General features: G+C 33.9%; 1 protein-coding gene across 2 annotated transcripts in view; it reads right to left on the bottom strand.

Moving 5' to 3' along the window:
- Window positions 1–5,149: 5,149 nt before the first annotated feature.
- The window catches only part of Glra3 (glycine receptor, alpha 3 subunit), a 189,653-nt gene continuing 173,704 nt past the window's right edge, over window positions 5,150–21,098 (bottom strand). For both annotated transcript variants that reach the window (NM_080438.3, NM_001368774.1), the window contains one exon: window positions 5,150–10,146. In NM_080438.3, the coding sequence (NP_536686.3) occupies window positions 9,868–10,146 (279 nt within the window). In that variant the 3' untranslated portion in view covers window positions 5,150–9,867. The remainder of the gene's footprint in view (window positions 10,147–21,098) is intronic.

Here is a 21,098-nt window from a genome sequence, read left to right as displayed (position 1 = left end):
TTTCATTTCCATCACCTGTTTGTATGTTTTTTCCTCTTTTTCTGTAAGGACTTCTACCTGTTTGATTGTGTTTTCCTGTTTTTCTTTAAGGACTTGTAACTCTTTAGCAGTGTTCTCCTGTATTTCTTTAAGTGATTTATTAAAGTCCTTCTTGATGTCCTCTACCATCATCATGAGATATGCTTTTAAATCTAGGTCTAGGTTTTCGGGTGTGTTGGGGTGTCCTGGACTGGACGAAGTAGGAGTGCTGGGTTCTGCTGAAGGTGAGTGGTCTTGGTTCCTGTTAGTAAGATTCCTACGTTTACCTTTCGCCATCTGGTAACCTCTGGAGTTAGTAGTTATAGTTGACTCTGTTTAGAGATTGTTCTTCTGGTGATTCTGTTACTGTCTATCAGCAGACCTGGGAGACAGATTCTCTCCTCTGAGTTTCAGTGCTCAGAGCACTCTCTGCTGGCAAGCTCTCTTACAGGGAAGGTGTGCCGAAGAAGAAGGCCCAAAACAGGGCCTCTCTCAGAAGCTGTGTTGCTTTGGCAGTTCCCCGAAGCTGTCAGCTTCTGTGGTGCAGACTCTCACCTGTGCATACTAAATTCCTAAGTTCCAGGGAGTCCCGGAACCAAGATGGCGACCACTGCTCCTGAGGCTGAGGCTGCCTCCCAAGCCAGGCGGACACCTGTCCTCTGGTCCAGACGGTGGCCGGTGGCCGGCTGTCTGTGGCCCGCCAAGGGTGCTGCCTCAGAGGCTCTGTGCTTCCGCCTGTCCCAGAAGCTTTCTGGTTCTCTGGCACACCCTCTCACCTGTTCAGACTAATTTCCTAAGTTCTGTTGAGTCCCGGAACCAAGGTGGCGACTGCTGCTGCTCAGTAAAAACCTTCTAATTAAAGCCAAGTTGGTGGTTCTAATGCTTAGCTAAAATGCTACAGAGGTTTGAGCCACTTCGCTTAGGAAATAAATTAGGGGGAAGATATTGACAAGAAAATGGACAATAAACATCAGCTTTAATTCTCCTTGTAGTTCTGAATTATGAAAATAAAATATTTTGATAACATAGGAACTTAAGCATTAACTGTTGGTATTTGAGATCATAATGTTTTTGTTTTACAAGAATATAATATTGGGCTGGTGAAAGGGCTCAGTGAGTAAAGGTACTTTCTCCACTAGTTTGAGATCATGATTTTAAAACCTAAAACTAGGATGGAGAGAGAGAATTGATCCTAAAGTCATCCTCTAGCTACTCTTGTGCTATCATATTTCCCCATGCTCTTGAGTGCATGTGCACACACATAATACACAAATAATAAATTTAATGCAATTTTATAAAGAACAAAATATATAGTGCATTGAAAGGCAGAGTGGTTAGTAATAATAGAGCAATTAACAAGACTATATCAACAACATTATCTACTACCATATAATTAATTCTTCTTTATATTTGATTTTAGAATGCATTGCAGTGTCTGTTAGGTTAGTTATTTGAACATGATGTTCTTAAACACATTTCCTTATTATTTAAAATAACAGTGTCTGCATGAACTATTCCAACCTTTCCCTTCTTAACTTTTGCAGTGTAAACAAGCTATTGCAAACTCATTCATTCTAGCCCATGAAGAAGGGTTTGAGTTAAAGTCAATTTCAGAGACTCTTCTACCTCTTTTTTGTGCAATTTTTCTCTACCCTTGAAAGAAATAAATACAAATCCAATACTGTATTGGCTTTAGGCAAAGCATCAGTTTAAATCTTATCATATATAAAACAATCCTATCTTGACTTGAGATTATTGATTACAGATAAAATGCACTAACAGAAAAAGTAGATAAAATATGTGATTTTGTTTCTGTGTCCTGAAGGTCTTGAGGATGTAATTTCCTGCCCTGCTTTGCTATGGAAAGTGGAAGAAGCTTTTCCGTTTCAGTGAGATTTGCATGGACTAACACAGTAGATAAATATTTTAAATATTAAGAGAACAGAAGAGGTAGGAAGAAACGAAAAGTCTTAACAGTTATGCTTCTAACATCAATTCTGTTATTGATGTGATACAATATAATGGAATAAGTGTTATTCAAAGGATATCCTCTATTTTAAGGAACTTTTTAATTTGTAAAACTTATGCTTTTATCTCTTTTTTCCCCCTGTGTCAAAAAGTTTGACAATGTGTAAACTATCAGTTAATTTGCTATTAATCTCTATCCTCGTGTTTCTTCATCCTTAACCTGGAAGGGGATATGCTGCAATGTAACATGTTAAGCAATAATTATCAGAGAAAATGTTTCAAATGAGGTCAATTTGAAACTGAAGGAAAGATTTCTGCTTGCTTCTCTAGTTCTCTCTTGGTCTGCCAGTGTGTCTCTTTTTCAGTCTTGGTGTTATCTAATTGTCTATACATGTGTACATGTGTTTGTAATGTGAACTTGATTCACTGAAATAAGAATGAGATAAAGCCACAAAAATAAATTATTATTTGGGGGTCTGTGCATACAAATATATGTCATAATACCTTACACATATAATTTCTTGTAGCATTTTATTTAGAAGAATTTTATGGTTCTTTCTGTTTCAAAAGAAAAGCACAATGCCACGAACATACTTATAATCAGTGGTTTGAGGACAGATTTTTTTTTTTTACAAGAGCAAGAGATAGTAGACTTGTCAGTTGTGAGTAGAAAGCATTTAAGCTATGATCCTCATCCTGTATAAGCGGATCATTGATGGATACAAAACTCTTTCCCTGACCAAAGTTTGGTTGCTTTCTTTTCTGAGTCCTTAGTGAGTTCTCCCTAATTTGGTATCTGTCCTTGGATCACTTAACTCAGTTTTAGCAAAAATTCTTCAAGGTTAGCTTTTTGTTATTGTTATTTTTGTTTTGGGGCTTGTTTCTTTAATAGAAACTACCCTTGATATCTGATCAAATTTCTTTTCCTCGCCCACCGTGTCTTTCATTTCAACCTCACTTCATCAAGAATATTGCTGAGTCAATATGGCTAGATTCCCTCCAACTCTGATGTTTTCTCTTAGTAATTTTCTATCTACTGACCTCTGCCTGTCCATAAATCCCTAGCTGTCCTTGTCACATTCAAATTGGAATTCGGTTCTATGCTGAAGAGTATTGAATCCAACTGCCAATCTTCTTGGGTAATGTTTACCTTCACTGCTTTCATTTGCATGCAGCATCATTTGTCTCTTAACAGCATCCAACTCTTGTTTACTTGAGTGAATTTTCAGATACTAGTAGAATAGTGGACACAAAGCCTCTGGATAACCCAACATATGGTTTCAAATGTAAGAGGACATTATAAACTAAATACACAAGTACTGAGCACATCACAGTTCTACTTCTCTACTTTCAGATTTAATGCCCATGAAAGAGGATTTAGCCACACTGATTTATACAACATAGTGAAGAAGAAACAAATTTCAAAAGTCATTGATTAAGGAAAGAAGCAATTGTTGACAAAACAAATTGAGGTAAAATATGCAGAGCAAACTAAGCATTTGGTGAGATTGAAATTGATAAATATAATAATATTCATAATAATATCAGGATAATGATAGTAGTTTTAAATTATAGCAATATCTATTATATTAAATTATAAATATTAGATTTTTATTAATATTATAGATATAATTAAACAAAATATTATAGGAATAGAATTGATTTGAAAAGTTGTATTTACCAATAAATTTCTCCATATTGTTTTTGAAGTCACAAAATTGATAGATTCTTTTAGTTCCTATTCTGAGGTTGCTTTGCCTAATACTCTGGCTATGTTTTAGTCAAGGGATTTTGCTGATGTGAAAATGTGATGACTTTCTAGAACTGTGACATCTTAGAAGCACTTATAGAAGAACCATTATAACAGTTAATGAAGGTCAGCTAGCTTCCAAACGCTGATACCATTGCATACACTAGCAAGATTTTGCTGAAAGGACCCAGATATAGCTGTCTCTTCTGAGACTATGCCGGGGCCTAGCAAACACATAAGTGGATGCTCACAGTCAGCTATTGGATGGATCACAGGGCTCCCAACGGAGGAGCTAGAGAAAGTACCCAAGGAGCTAAAGGGATCTGCAACCCTATAGGTGGAACAACATTACGAACTAACCAGTACCCCGGAGCTCTTGACTCTAGCTGCGTATGTATCAAAAGATGGCCTAGTCGGCCATCACTGGAAAGAGAAGCCCATTGGACACACAAACTTTATATGCCCCAGTACAGGGGAACGCCAGGGCCAAAAAAATGGGAATGGGTGGGTAGGGAAGTAGGGGGGAGGGTATGGGGGACTTTTGGGATAGCATTGGAAATGTAATTGAGGAAAATACGTAATAAAAAAGGAAACAAACAAACAAACAAAAAAAGAATTTCCAATCTACAAATTTTACTGGACCCTGTGCAGTCTATGGTGTTATGGAAAATGTTGTTACAAATAAATGTTAGGTTCTGCAACATTCAGGGACATGTTATAATCTCATGTCTTACAATAATAGTTTCAAATTGTCTTGCATGTTAAAGTTTCTATCATTTCCTTTTTTCTTTTTTTTTCTTAGATATTTTCTTCATTTACACTTCAAATGCTATCTCGAAAGTCCTCTATACCGTCCCCCTGCCCCAACCTGCCCACTCCTGCTTCCTGGCCCTGGCATTCTCCTGTACTGGGGCGTATAATCTTTGCAAGACCAAGGGCCTCTCCTCCTATTGATGACCGACTAGGCCATCCTCTGCTGCATATGCAACTAGAGACATAGCTCTGGAGGGTACTGGTTAGTTCATATTGTGTTCCTATTATTTATTTACTGCTTTAGTGTTAGTACACTCAAACCTCAGAGTGATGAGCAAGAACCAGATAAATTTGAAGATTTAAAAAATAAAAGATTATCAAATGCTCCATTGAGAAATATCACCTTTACATAATCAAGTGCTTTAGTGAATAACAAGACTTTTAAGAAAAAGACTCTCAAGTAATAGGCATTGATGCAAGGCCTTTTATTCTATATTAGTCAAAAAGGAAGCTCCCTGACAGATAGCGATCTTCCTTGGGTGATATATCATGGGATTTAAAATACCACATGTGATAGTTTGTAGCAGTGAAAATGTAGTATGATTTCTGACATAAAATTTAGTAAAATTTTTCTTTAGATAGACAAAAAGAGAATTGCAGTGTTGAAAAACATTAATTTTTATTATAGTTCTGATCAAGTTATCTGCAGTTACACAAGGAAGACCATATACTGTTCACAGGTTAATGATTCATTAGAGATTTTGTTAGCTGCAAAAATAAACTAAAAGTTATATAACAAAAGCAAATTGATAAAACCATGCAGAACATTTTAATACATTTGAATCACAATGTCATGAAAAACTGTGGCACCCATCTGGACAGAAAGGGAGACTCAGATATCCTCCTCAGGAAAATGTACTTTCGATGTTCAGACAATAGCTACTATCATAAAATAGCAGTTTTTCTGAGGAATAGGCTGTCACACTAACTTTTCTCATTAGTAAATGAAGTCATTACACAACACGTAAAAAGAGTTCATGGAAAAATATATCATATGGTTTCTTTTGATGCTTTGCTCTATGTTTTCAAAGTCTTATCACTCATCACACACTAAAGTGTGGGCTTAAGGAGAAGCTTCTGCATAATTCATAAAGAGAAAACAGTAAAGAAATGCAAAATTATTCAAACAAGTCCAAGTACAGTTTTACATCTGAATCCTTTTTGGCGTTCATTTCAGAGTCCCTATCCCTCAAGAACATTAACAAGCTTGGCTAGAGACTGTGTGGAAATGCTGTTCTCCAAAGATAATTTTTGCTCACACATTACACAGAAAAATAAAGTATTAAAATAAACTTAATCAGGTCATTGTACTTGAATTACATCTTTAATCTAAATAAAAGCATTATGCTTATTTCATAGTTTTTTTAAAAAAATGTATTGTTCTAAGACTTTATATATCTTTATATCTGAAATACAATGAATAAATATTTAAGTTAAAATAAGTACTAACTTATAGGACAGAATTTAAAGTTACTGGGAATAATTTACATGGAACTTTTACAAATTCCTTTTATTAAACATACAATTTTATATGTCACTATTTTGCAAACCTGAATATATCTCATGACTTGAGAAAATGCTGCAATGAGTTTCTTAAGTAAATAAAATGAATGACACAGAAATTGAATTGGGCTGAAACAATGGAAGCAGGTATTGCTAAAAATGAATACAAAGTAACAGGCCAGGAATATAAGTATTATAGCTGTGCTTGAATGTTAGGTATTAGTTAAGGGAGCTTTACAATTTCAATCACTAATATAACAATCTCCTCACAGAGATAAGATACTCCTTATCTTTGTAGGTCACATTTTCATTTATTATAATTGAATCGATTGTCAAATTAAATTGCTCCATGGTTAGAAACCATACTAATGTGTTCCTAATATGTTAGTGAAAATGTCCACTCTCTTATAATAGTCTTTACCTGTTCAGGTTCAATGAATACTGACCATTTTGTCTGAAAAAGAAAAGAGTATATGCTGCTAATTTTAAGGAGTTTGTGATGGTGTAAAGTCTATTTTAGAGGGGATTGGATTGGATTGCTTCCATTTTCCGACATTTAATACTAAAAATATTTTCTATTTTAGTCTCTTACCTGTCATCATTTTCATAAGTCAACTTCATGTGCTATACATTTCATAAATAAAAGTAAATCTAGTTGCCAGTATAATACTCTATTCTTCCAAGTAACTAGCAGATTAAAATGTATCATGATGAGAATAGAAAACTGTTTTCACAAAATGAGATAAAAGTAATTTTAAAACAATATGAAAGATACACCTAACTATATTCACATAATGTATTCGTTTACAAAAATATTAGAGTAGCTAAGAGCCCATTATCTTCTTCTAAATATATCATTTATTTTTAATAATTTCCATTATAACTTCCAGTATCTTATATAGATACTGTACATTCATAAAATCAGAACATGTAATCATATAATAGGTATATATGTATGCTCATGTACTTATAGTTCAAAATTAAAATTAAATTTATTAGAATATATCCATAGAAGAATGTATTGTGGAATATGGTAAGTATTCATGATACTCTGAGTAGCAGAGCTGAGAGATGGTTAGATCTTTAGATAAGTGTAATGGAAAAAATTCTGGAGAGAATAAGGGTGGCTTAAAATGTTCCTTTCCCATGTCTAAAGTAGTTCTGATATCTACAATAAGTCGTATAGAAAGTTCTAGGTCTTGTAGTGATTAGGGAAGAAAGAGAAAGTTATACACATCTATACTAATAAGAAAATGGATAGATTTTAAAATTAAGTGTAAATATATGTCATGCATGCTCCCCACTGCCACCCCCAGTAGTTGCAATATGGCTAGTTTTGAATACTTCAGAGTGTTTCCACTGAAACTCCAAATTAAATGAGTGGTGGTTACATGAATATTTTAAAGTATTTCTTCCCATTGCTAGTTTTCTGGTTTTAATTTTAGTTTGGGACTCGGGCTGTGGTTTAATAGTAATCTCTTCCCTCACATGTAACAAACTCTGGATCCAACCCTCAGTACTACGGATCTAAATCTCACTTGACACAGGTATTTTGATGTAAATACCTCAGGACGTTGTTATATTATAATTTTAAAAGCTCTTGATATCTCATTAGTTTATTAAAGAGGGCATGTTCTTTCAAGCCCTCTTGACTCAACCAGCCCTGTTTGCTTTGTAATGGCTGCCTTGTGAGAGGAAGGTGCTTTTAGTGTTTTCTTAGTGTTGGAAGGCAGGTTGAACATAATAGAAAGCAGAATTATTTATAAGGAAAGATAAGGAAATGTACATTTGAGATAACAATATTTCTGTAGAACTAATGTCATTCTTGACAAATTTCCTCATGTCTGATACATTATTTTCCAACTTCAGAGATCCAAAAAAAGAAGAAAATGACATCTAATGACCTCAAATATGAAAGCTAATCACACCTGTGATTTTTTCTCTAGACTGTATGTGTGTTTGTGATTATTATATGTCTGTTTGCTTCTGGCAGTATTTACTCAATTTAAGTAATGTTAGAAAACTTTTGAAGTGAGATGTATTAAGTATAGAAGAGTGTATGCTAGCATACATTGAAGGGATATAATTCATCATTACTTCAAACCCTCTGGCTACCTCTCAGCATAAGCAGCATATCTTGCTCTAATATATAATACATGAATATATTTCTATGGTTTTGGCTCATAGACATCAAAGGAGAACAAGTATATCCAATTTTCAAGTGGGTAGTTCAGGCAGAGGGAGTACTTGGTAATGAATTATTTTACTTGTAGACTTTGCATAAAATCACAAACACAATGTTCTTATCTTGTGTAAACTACTTATAAAAGTGATATTTTTACCTTTTATGAACAAACACTGCTCAGCATGGATTACTTTTTAAAAAGATACTTTTAAAATCTATAGCTGGCTAACCTAACTACAGGGATATTGAAAAGCTTTTAGCTTTAAATGGCAGTTTCTGCTTTGAGTTTTGGGAGTCGTTGAAGGTCAGAAAATAGTACCGTTGGGTTAAAAAAATTGATTTCTCTAGAACATATCTGCATGTTTTTTAAAATTCTTGATATTTTCATTATATATAATTTTATAGACTAGTCAATAATTAAAATATCTCAAAGTCATTCCAAAAGTTTTAAAGTATAATATGAATGACAATAATAATTAAAAATAGTAAATGAATCAGACATTGACAGCTTCTGTATGATTGAGCTAACAAAATTTCAATACAGCTGAAGTAATTGCAGGGGTCATGAACAACTTCAAGCAAAATTGCTTTTAATTCTTCACAACTCATGAGTCCCTACTATTTTGAATGCATTAGCTTATAAAGATTAAAATAATCTCACTTGATGGAACTGGTATGTTAAAATCACTTAGAATTAAAATCCATCCTCCTACAATTTGGAGACATTTTGGGCTCATGGATTACTCTGATGAGAAGAAACTTCAATGAGAGAAATGATTCTTATTAAAAATCTTTTATGAATCTATTTGTATTTGTTTTTATCAAAATGTAAGTGCTGTAGTATAATTAATATTTAAAGTCTCATTCTACACTAAATAGAAAAGTCTTATTGGATCTTGTTTAGTTACAGAAAAACCAAACATACAAATAAGCCACTATTAAATTTAAGAAAAACACACGTATTGGCTTAAAGTCGTTAGTGTTTGGCACTAAGTAAAATAAATGTAACACTTATTTACAAGCAAAGACTGTCTTCAGTATCTTCCTCTTCATTCCTAGTGGTGTAAAGATAAGTAGAATATTATGACCATGATTGCTTAAGCCATAGTGTTCTAAATGATGGCTTTCATTTTGCCGATCCAATTTTCTTCGTTATGGGTGTTGGTTCTACACTGTTCTATGGATAGTGTTCTAGCAGGAGTGACCTTGACATTTAATGATCTGGTTACCTTCCTTCGTCAATATGCTGTATATCTTAAGCTATTTTATTATCCTCATCATTTTGCTATAATTGCTTTATAAGTTTTATTGTGTAAATCTTGATTCCACAGCATTTACTATACTTGAATTAAAAATCAAGACTCCCAATGTAGTTACTCTATGTGCTAGTAAAATATATGCAACACACATTCACACTAGGAAGACAACAAATCACTTGTCAGGAATATGAAGCAGGACCCCTACAATGTGTATTTTGTATCCCTTAAAAGAACCAATCTATCTGGATATTTTACACAGGAAATCAAAATAAACTCTTTCCCTATATGCTTATACCCACACGCACACCCCCCCACTCCTTTGTCAGGGAATCTTTCTTCTGAATGCTCTGTTTCTGTATGCCTTCAGAGACTTAGTCTTGCTGCTGATGAATGTCTTCATGCCTAAGGATTTTATAGATAACCCAGTAGAAAATGTTAAAAATCAGGAATGCTAGCGGAAAGCAGGCTCGGGAGATGGTGTCAATCTTCTTAGCCCTGTCGATGAAGACCTTCCTCATTTCATCAGGGCTCTTTGGCATGACCTGGACAGCGTGGTTGGGGCCTTTTGGAACCACACCATCCTTGGCTTGCAGACAGGGCCCCATTCCATAGGCAGTGAAGCTGAATCGACTCTCCCTCACCTCATCATCCTGTTTACAAAACAATAGCAGGTGTTTAGTAAAAACAACGGCGAGCGATACAGGATTTCAGAATCATAACTTCTATCATGATGCATGTTTGCTTTAATATGAAGAACATACAGCGGAAGCACATGAAGATGAGTTGAAGTTTTCCTTATCTTACTACAGTATATAGATGCACTCATTACTATGAACTACCAAATGAGATTTTGATAGAGTGATAAAACTTCTGTGGTGTCTACATGTCACTAAAACATCTAAATGAGAGTAAGAAAAAATTATTGAGAGATTTAGTATAAAGACACACATCTTAAATTTTTTGGTTATGATTTAAATGCGCACATTCTCAACCAAAGGGAAATACATACCACAATCATTGACTGAATTTCTTTTTCTCCTAGAGACAACTTTTTGATAATTATTTTTCACAGTTCTAGTTACTTCTCTGGAAAATACAGTCATTCAGAAAATGCTGCTTGCTTTGAGTTACCTTTAATGTTGCGTCTTTATTTTACACTGTGCTATTTAGAAGAGCTACTGGATAACCACATGCTCTAATTTGTATACAATTTCTTCACAGATACAGTAGTTTGGTGAATTATGAATGAAAATTGAAAGACTAGTTTACTTCATGTTCAAAAAGTCAATTTGCTATCACTCCTTGCCCTTTTCACAAAAATCAGTTGTAAGTAATGAACTTGTTATGAAGTTAAAATTCACAAATGATGTTTGTTTGAAACTACATGATTACTTTTAAATATGATAAAGTAAAGAGAGAATTCCATATATTTACATTAACAAACACCCTGACATTTGTGGTTGGACAGTGGCTTGGTGGATAAGAACATTTATTGCTCTTTCAGAAGATCTGAGTTCAAATCCCAACATTCACATGGTGACTCACAACTGCATATAACTCTGGCCCCAGGGGATCCAGTGCTCTTTTCTGGCTTCCATAGACACTTCAAGCACATGGTACAAATAGACTTTCACAAACACACATACGTACACAGAAAAAGTTTAATTAGAAACTCTACACAATGTAATGTAAAATTAAAAATATAACATCTCTATGGTAGAGAAACAGTTTATTAACCGATTTATAATAAAAATCAATGAATAATTTAAAGGATGAGAATAAATGGTTACTGATAACAAGAATCTGTTTTTTTTCTTTTGCTAGTAAAACTGCAAGTTTAAAGGTATTGATTAATATCTTTTATAGTTATATCTTTGTTCAAAGAGGTCTTTTTCATATAAGCTTAAGAGAAAAAAGTAATCATTTGGTTCAAAACTTAATTAGGTCTATGAAGGTAGCTGCTCAATACATACTATATTATAAAATGTAAAAGTGAAAGTAACCATAATTATGGATAGAAAGGGTAAGAAAGAGATCAAGATTGATTCAGTAAAATGTGAGACAGATTTTTAAAATTATATAGGGGAGGCCATTCCACGCGAGATAAAAAAGCCTATCATTGCTGGAAACATTTCAGTTGTGAGGTTTATAAAGCAATTGGCTTTTGATGGAAACAATTAAAATATGATGATTAAAAAGCATCTTAAAGCTTCCACTGAAGTTATCTTTGTCTACTGATGTAATTTTGCATAGAATAACTAAAACCAATTTTTTTTTAGAACTCTAATAAATGTTTTTGTTTTTGCAGCCATATTTTGACTTCCAAAAAACTTTATGGAAAACTTATTGCATGCTATGAAATTGTCTGTCTTTAATAAATAATATATAACTTCAATTGTTATCTCAGTAATTTATATTGTGTGTGCAGGTCGCTTAGTTTTGAAATATAATATATACTTAAATTATATCAAACCATGAGTTTGAAATACCTCTTTAAACTAGACACAATAGCTTCTTCCATGGGCATTTGTATATGTTGGAAGCAATTGGAAAGTTTTCATGATCCTGCAATATATGTTTAGCAAAACAGAATTCATTGTCCATCTTTCTTTTCATTCTGGATAATTTGTTTTAAAATCTTTGAGACCACTGTTGCTCTTCCCAAGTAAAGGTTTTTCATTTGAAATTCAATATGAGTGAACAAACTTTTTGCGTTGCTTCTGACTGGCTTTAGGTTGTGGGTTAATATCAATCCTGAGCTGCTATGGCAGTCTGAGAATGACTCCTGGGTTCTAAGTCATCAATTTTTTAAGAACATAAAATTAAACTAAATGAGAAATAGACTTTACCAGCATGTGCAAGTCAAGAGAGGCTGTACTTAGGCCTATAGATATTTAGCCACTATATAAAACACAGTATCCAACTTCTGTGTGTAAATGCAATCTCATACCTCTTGACTATTGTGTTTGGATTGCCAATGTAAAGGATAGGGAAAAGAAGCTGTGTTCTGGAGCAACAGCTATGATTTCTGTAAGATGAGGATGGTGCTAAAAGTCATCTAAAGATTGTTGTTGTTTAAAGGCTCTGAGTGAAAACCCAGTCTAAATCTCAGCAGTTGGAAACAGAAGACACATTTTAGAACTGTGCTGACTCAATATGCCTAGAAGGCTTTGTTCTGATGTGTTCTAAGAAGAATCTAGTGTTTATCTGCTCTGGGTTTAAAAAACCAAGAATGTGCAGATAGTTTGTAAAGGAATTTTAATTTAGGAACATGGCTGTTCTGATGACATCCCGAGATGTCTACTTCTGTTTGATCCAGCTGGAATGCAGATATGCCATATACCTTTAATCCTTCTCGCGGGAATACAGACACACTCTTAGTAGAAACCTTTAATCCCAAACAATGACTTCTAATTGAGGAGCAGACAAAGTAATACATCAGTGAAAGACTTAACAGAATGAGTTAGAGATAGGATACACCCAACACTTACAAGAACAGAAGGCAAGGGAGACTAAGAGCAATGCAGCAAGGGTTTGTCCGTCAGTTGGGAGTCACTGCAGTGAGTGCAGTGCAGTGGAAATTAATTTCTTCCTGAGCTCATGCAGTTTAGTGCAGGTCAGCAGAGGCAGTTGAAGCCAGAGAATATAGAGGAACCAGAAGATTAGAACTAATTGCCAGAGTTTGTCTGAGGTCAGGCAGAATCATTCAGTGAGAATCTGGGAGAAGCCAGATGAAACTAGTCAGCTTGGAGAGGAGTTTGAGCCAGAACAGCTGAGTTGAACCAGTCAGCTAGAGTTCAGAAAAAAAAAAATGGGAATGAGTGGGTAGGGAAGTGGGGGGAGTGTATGGGGGACTTTTGGGATAGCATTAGAAATGTAATTGAGGAAAATATGTAATAAAAATATTAAAAAAAAAGAACTAAAAAGGGTGATCCTATTCATCAGTAAGCCTCCAAGATAACAGTTAACTCTGAGGAAATAAAAGTTACTTTTAGACAAATTTTGGGCCCGAGTCTCATCATGGGGATATGTATGGCACAGATTTATCCCCGGTGAAGGATTATGTCAAGGAGCAATGAGATTAAAAATTAAAGGAAAAGTTCCCCCGAGAGCCAATAATTTATTTCTTAATTAACCTTCCTCATGAATTTGGAGACAATTGGTAGTAAGAAAAACAGCAAAGGAAGAAAGGTTTTCTGACCTGGTTTAAAAAAAAAACTTAAAAGAATATTTTTCTTAATTTTGATAACATTGGATGGTGACACTAAAGTCTTGTATTTATAGTATACTTTGACCCATAAAATATGTGAGCTACATGTTAGCATTTGAAATAGACAAAAGTTAATTTTAATATAAAAGTTTGTCTTTTGTATATCAACCTGATCTTTCAATATTTGTGCAACATATAAATTGAAATCCTTCACCTTCTTGATACAAAGTTTTGGGGGTATGGTGTGTACTTTGTATTTACTTCATTTTTAAACTCAGATTATATTTCTAGGTTTTGGTACCCATATATTTCCAGGACCTACCAAATAGGACAAAATAGTTGCAGTGTAATATTTTTGATCAGTTTGTAGATTTAGCAGACCTGTATGTGATCCATGGTTTTATGAATTTTCAGGGAAATTGATGTAAGAGCTAATGATATCATTGCAGATGATGCAATGTTTGGTGGAGACACTGATTTGCAGTGTTTTTATTCAGTAATACTGGCTTTAGTGATCAATGGCTAATTTTTGAGTGAGCAATGACCAATTTTGGGTGAAGTCTGTGGTGTTGTTAATCTATCTGGAAAAGGGAAATTGGTTGATTCTCACTAGCTATGAGGTGAAACTCTTTTTAGAAGTATAGATATATTATGTGCAGCAGGAAACCTATGATAGCCACATCATCAGAAATGAGCTTACTCAAGCCAAATCCTCTCCTCTAACCTGTTATAAGGGCCATGAATAAAGGAGGTCTTTCCTTGCAGAGGTGAGAAGACTTGTAGATTCATGAGCATATTTATCCCTGCAGATATCATGCTAGGTTCACCAGGGGGAAGAAATATCTCTCCAGACTATTGAAAAGGTCATTAGCACTTTTCACATGGCTATTAAGAAACTAAAAGATTCCTGTATGTGATTTCTAGGCACATCTGTCACTATCTGAAAGACTGGAATTAAGTTGAGTTTTAGAAACTACCAACCTTAAGAAAGTCTAGTTGATTTGTTCATATCAGACTTTAGAAACGATGGCAACTGTGGAAATGGAGATAAATACATAGATACAAGTGTGTGTTTTTTTTAATTTATCCCCTCAAATATATCTAATTAGACAAATGAAGTTAAAGCAATTGACACATAAAGACTGGCTGGAAGGTCAGTCTTTTCTTGCCCAATTTTATCCAAGACAAAACAATATTTAAAATGGAGTGATCAAGGACTAAAACCACATTTTTGAGATACTGAAAATCAGTGTGTTATATGACACTATTACAAAGGAGCAAGAATACAATAAGAGAAGACAAAGAGAAGTGGGTGGGGCAGGAGAGGAGAGGCAAAACAAAGTGACTGGCTATGGCTGTAGGTATCAGTGGTCAGGATGATACTAGGTAGTAATAAAGATAATTAGAGGGGACTTTGGCTCCATGTGCAATTGAAAGAATAGAACACATATTGCTACTTCACATCTGAGACTAATCCTTGAGAAGCATGGTTCTAGTGTAGTTTTTACTGGATGTATTATAATGGGAGCTGTCACAATTATCCAAATCTTTATTTGAAGTGAATTCAAACAATATAGGCTTAAAAAAATGTGATACTTGGAATTCACAGCTCTGATGAAGTGAGTGGAGGCAGGGATGCTAGTTCTAATCATTTTTACTCTCTCTCTCTTTTTTTTTGAGTACTACTTAGCTATTAAAAACAATGATTTTTTTGTCAGCATTTTTATTTATTTATTTATTTTTAATTAGGTATTTTCTTCATTTACATTTCAAATGCTATCCCAAAAGTCCCCCTTACCCTCCCCCCACTCCCCTACCCACCCACTCCTACTTCTTTGCCCTGGCATTCCCCTGTACTGAGGCATATAAAGTTTGCAAGACCAAGGGGCCTCTCTTCCCAGTGATGGCCGACTAGGCCATCTTCTGATACATATGCAGCTGGAGACACGAGCTCTGGGGGTACTCTTAAAGCAGTCTGTTTGGCCTTTGAAAATATTAAATAAACTTGGGAGGCTGGCTGCTCTTTGCATTCAGTAAAGAATTTCTCCACCAATCTTCATAATCTGCATATAGTGAAACTTCTTGAGATTTTAATCATGATAAAGGAGGTAGATAAGATTTGGCTGATGTTTCTGATATTTTTCTTTTAAATCTCAATCTAAAAATAGATCAGTATAAACTCATGTAGGGGAGATAGAGTTACTGTCTTCTTTCTTCTTATAGAACCTGCAGTCCCCAACCCATTGTAGAAAGCTGATGAACATTTCATAGGGGTCACAGTTAAAGTTAATCAGTTAATGATAAATGTCATCCCTTCTGGTCAAGGAAAAATTCAGACAGACTTGGAAGCTTTAGTAGCACACATGACTGGGTAATAGAGATCAATCAATCCTGGTAAAATTCGAGTTTAGCTTCATTGGTTTTCATCTAGGGCTCATGGAGGCCAAGGCCAACAGATTTAATTAATAAGAATTGAAGGAAAAATTGCCATCACTTCTGCACTCAAATATAAGAAAACTAACAGCTCATACTACTGAACTCTGTTGTGTTTATTTTGGACTTTTATTGGCCCCTGTACTCTATAAAATATAAAATGCGTCTGAAATGCAAACATAGGCAAACTGTGAGATCCGAGGTGCACAGTCTTAAAATTCACTAATTATGGAATTATCTACTACTAAAGACTGCATTGTAGAAAAAGATCAATAGTAGAATTTAAAAGTGACTGCTAGAATGTAGGGAAATAAATACAGCTCTCAGTGCTGATATCAAGGATCATGTGTTTAAGTAATCGCTACGAGAATTCTCAAGAATTTTCATAAAAATAGCCATCAAGGCTGAAGCTATTGCAGGGTATTGGTCCATATTTTATTCTGATGAGTGTGTGTGTGTGTGCGTGTGTGTGTGTGTGTGTGTGTGTGTGTGTGTGTGTCATAGGTCACTTTAAAAGGAAATTTTAACCAATAGTTGCTTATAAGATGAGGGAAATTGTTTATTCAGAAATATGCAAGGAAGTAACTTGGGTAATATGAATCAAATTCATATAAAGGCAGTTTATCTGCCAGTGAACCCCAAGTTGAATCTCCTCCTGATTTGTCAAATGTCCTTTAAATCTCATGACTATGTCCCTCTGAGATAGGAAAAATTACTTATTTCACTAGTGAGAAGTCATATCTTAGCAGATATCCTCCCAAGGGGTTTCCTACTATTTTTCTAGTACCATAAAAGTCAAGTGAATTATTGAAGTGACTTGCAATTTCTCTGAAAAGCTGATCTTAAGTAATAAAACAGTGGTGAATCTGCCTTAGAAGGCTATTATTATTAGGTTATTGATTTAGAATATGATATGATACATTATTTTATTATGAAATTCTTTTTAGTTTTGAATAACTGAGACATAAATTATCTATGTTTATGAATGTTTTGCTTGTTATTGATATTTCTTATTCTAACCACCCCCTGAATATTTTATTGAATATAATTCATTTTTAGATATCTTTAACAAATATTCTAATGAAACGCATGTCACAAAAACAAAAATCATATTAGTATTAGGCTGAAAGGCTCTGTGTATATTAGTTAATATTTAGTTATCCTAAAATTAAGACATGTTATAACTTAAAAATACAGAGATTTTAGAGAATGAAGAGTAAATCAAATGGGCTAAAAATAAGCTTAGAGAAAATCACTGATCAAAAAGTAAAATAAAAACTTTATTTATATTTACCCAGATACAAACCTTTTTATTATTCTTTAAGTGAGTTTGAAAGTAAGGCAATGAAAATTTTTAAAATGACACTTAGTTACTATAAGTAACTATATAACTTATATGAATAACTTATATAAGTTATATGTTAGTTATAACTTATTTTCATAAGAAGACTTTAAAACTTTTTTTGACTTTCTTTTTTTTTTATTACGTATTTTCCTCAATTACATTTCCAATGCTATCCCAAAAGTCCCCCACTCCCTCCCCCCCCCCCTACTCCCCTACGCACCCGTTCCCATTTTTTGGCCCTGGCGTTCCCCTGTTCTGGGGCATATAAAGTTTGCCTGTCCAATGGGCCTCTCTACTTTAAAACTTTTAAAATTAAGAACAGAGAAAAAAATGTTTTAGTAATTATGCATCAAACACTGACAATTTAAATAGCCTTACATTTTATTTCGAGCCTTAAATTGAAGGACAACTCAAATAACTGTCTATTGTAGATTGAAATGGCAGAGACAGACTGTACATTGTAGCCTAGATGTGGCCATTCAGCAAAATTGCCTCGTCTCTGCCATCACAACAACATATTATCATACGTGTGATCTCATAACAACCAGAATGAACTTTTTTATCTCATTGTAGGTTTTAAAATGATAAAAATATAAATTTAGAATATGGAAATGCCAAAAGCAGAAAAATTGCCACTGAATGACTGTAAAGCATCAAGCACCCAGGCACCAGGGTGCATTGATATTGTCAATTATAGGAAGATATTGTGATGTACAGTCAGATATAGCGACATTACCTATATAATTGTCACCTGGATGTTTCTCTTATTAGATGCCTTTCAAACACTCTTTATACAGTTAAGAAATAGATAAGATCTATTGTTTAAATAAGTTTTACAAATTTACTGTCAAATGCATAATTAACAGAGAAAGGCAATTGGTTTGATTTCCATGTAGTTGATTTTGAAATGTGTGGATTTAAAAAGTTGCTAGTAACTACAATAATTGGTTCCTTTGCTGGGGGAAGTTATCATTTAGGGAAATAAGAGATCAGAGGAAAGAAGGCAATATATACTTTTAAAATCATTCTAAAAGCAAATTTTTTAGTGTGCTTGCACATGTTTCTTTGTCATTTCAACAATAAATCTCAAGAAAGTACAGATATAGTCAATAAAACTATTCTGCAGTTGACATTCAAACATCAATATGAATTCCTTTGAACACTAGTTGAAGGAGAATTCTGCATTTATTACAGGTGTCGTCTGACTTAGCCTCAGAACTGAGTACATTCTTGATGTATGGTTCATTGGTTCCAAAGTAATTAGGAGTCAAAGAAAGTGGTGAATTTTAAGATTTTTTTAAAGATTGATGTTTAGGACCTAGGTGAATTATGAAAATAGAATATAGATAGTTCCAGGGAAAGAAGAGGTCAGTTTGTTTGACTATATTCCTAATTCTGGTGTAATGTATTGAATTCTAACAATGAATACTAATTATTTATCAAAAGTTATGAGATTAGAATAGATGGTATGTGGGAAAACGGCATGCTTATTTTAGTAAACTTTGAGATAGAGGCAATTATGATGAGTTTTTATTTCAAATAAAAAGAAATTATGTCACTTTGGTTTTTTTACTTTCAATTATTTTAAATATACCTACTAATTCTCTTTCTGTATCTCTCTCTCTCTCTCTCTCTCTCTCTCTCTCTCTCTCTCTCTTTGTGTGTGTGTAGGCATAGAATAGTAAAAGGGTGGAGGTTATAGAACAACCTGGGAGATTCAGTTCTCTTTCTCATTTTGGTTGTGAGAATAGAACTCAGGTCAGGTCATCATCCATTTCTATACCAAGTACTCTTCCCTACAAAACCATCTTGCTAGCCCTACATTACTTTATTGAATATGATTTTCATGAGTAGGTATTTAAACAGTATATACCTCAAAGGAGTAGTTTACTTAACATAAATTCTAAATAGCTATTTTCAGAAATAATCAAAATTTCATAATTTTGTTTTACTTGAGAAGATAAAATTTAATGCCTCATCTAAGGGGGTTTTTTTGGGGGGAAAATTCCTCTCAATTTGAATGATTGAGAAACTACTTTTTAAAGGTATATATAAAATTATATGTCATATCTATATAAAAATGTGTTAAGTCTAGAATAAATAGATCTATAATGGAACGTGTTAAATGACTTTATGTATGCAGGTAACATATAGCATCAGTCATGAGACTTACTTTTCAAACAACACATTACACATAAAGTTTGTATTTGCCTTAAGACTGTAGAACTGACAAAACACAAGACAGAAAAATAACTTACACATTAGTCTTAAAAGTTTTACTGTGCTATTTTAAAGTAAGACAACATATAGATTTATATTAAAAGTAATTTATGTTATTAAACAAAATTTCAAAATGCAGTCAATTGTATCTGTTTTAGAGAGACAACTTTTGGCCTAGCCCGACACAAACTTTAGTCATAACTTCTTAAGTATAATACTAGTTTATTCGCTATTAATTTGCATATGTAGATAATAGGAAGACTGAAGTTCTAGAATATTATGCACATGAATTTTCTCTTAGCAAAGCATTGTATCATTATTGTAATGGGTAGGAAGCTACATGAAATGCACTGAAGCGGTCCCATGTCACTCCAAGCTCTCAACAGATTAGCCCATGTTTGGAAATACTACAGTGTCTTTGGATCTTTCCATACTTGAGAATATAAAACCCTAAAACCCTAACCAATTTTTGTTCACATCATGCATACACCCACACACATTCAGCACTGGAGACAGCATCTATGGCATGGCGCAGTGGGAGTCAGCACATAGCAGGTAACGACAGTGTGAGGTGGGGAAATTTGGATATAAGAGCAATCACATTCCTCCAGATAGACAAAGTATTCTTTTGTGCCTCTAATAGAAAAGAAGCAAGATTCCAAAGATTACATATAAAATTCAAGTTAATCCTAAACTAAACTATAAAAACATTTCTAGGTATTCCTTCTGCACTACTATAAGATCTCTTCTTGTGACAAACTTTCTAAAGGAGGCAATTTTGTTTACTTTGGTTATCCTTCCAAATTAGCATATGGAGGGAAAAATCATGTAATCTGGTGCTTAGAAAAATAGAGACTCTGTATTAATCTGGTCTTATTTTGATTATGTGGATTATAAGTCTTAGATTATTTGGAGCAGTTCGAAATAGAATATATAATTTAAGAGGATAAAGGATTCGGTAAGCTTAGATGGCTATTAAATTTTACATATGCTTATAGTATTTATTATATATATATGATTCTGTATTTAAATCAACATATTAGGTTATTCAGATTTCAAGAAATTAAAAAGTCTCTAATAGAATAGTTACAGTCAATAAATCCTATGACATTTTTCACAGATTAAAAACAAGAAATATTGGAACTAGGAAGTAAAATATAATTTAGACTACAAGATAAACTAGTGAAGTGATTGTAAATTCTAGGAGAACTCTGTAAGTACTTGTCTTAGTTAGGGTTTCTATTTCTGTTGATAAAATATCATGACCAAAGCAAGGCAGGGAGACAAGAGATTATTTGGTTTGCACTTCCACATCCTAGTTCATCACTCAAGAAAGTCAGGACTGGAATTCAAGCAGGGCAGGAACCTGGAAGCAGGAACTGATGCAGATATAG

This window comes from Mus musculus, chromosome 8, assembly GCF_000001635.26.
Source record: "Mus musculus strain C57BL/6J chromosome 8, GRCm38.p6 C57BL/6J".
In the NCBI taxonomy this organism is placed as follows: domain Eukaryota; kingdom Metazoa; phylum Chordata; class Mammalia; order Rodentia; family Muridae; genus Mus; species Mus musculus.
This window is presented reverse-complemented; position numbering and strand designations above follow the sequence as displayed.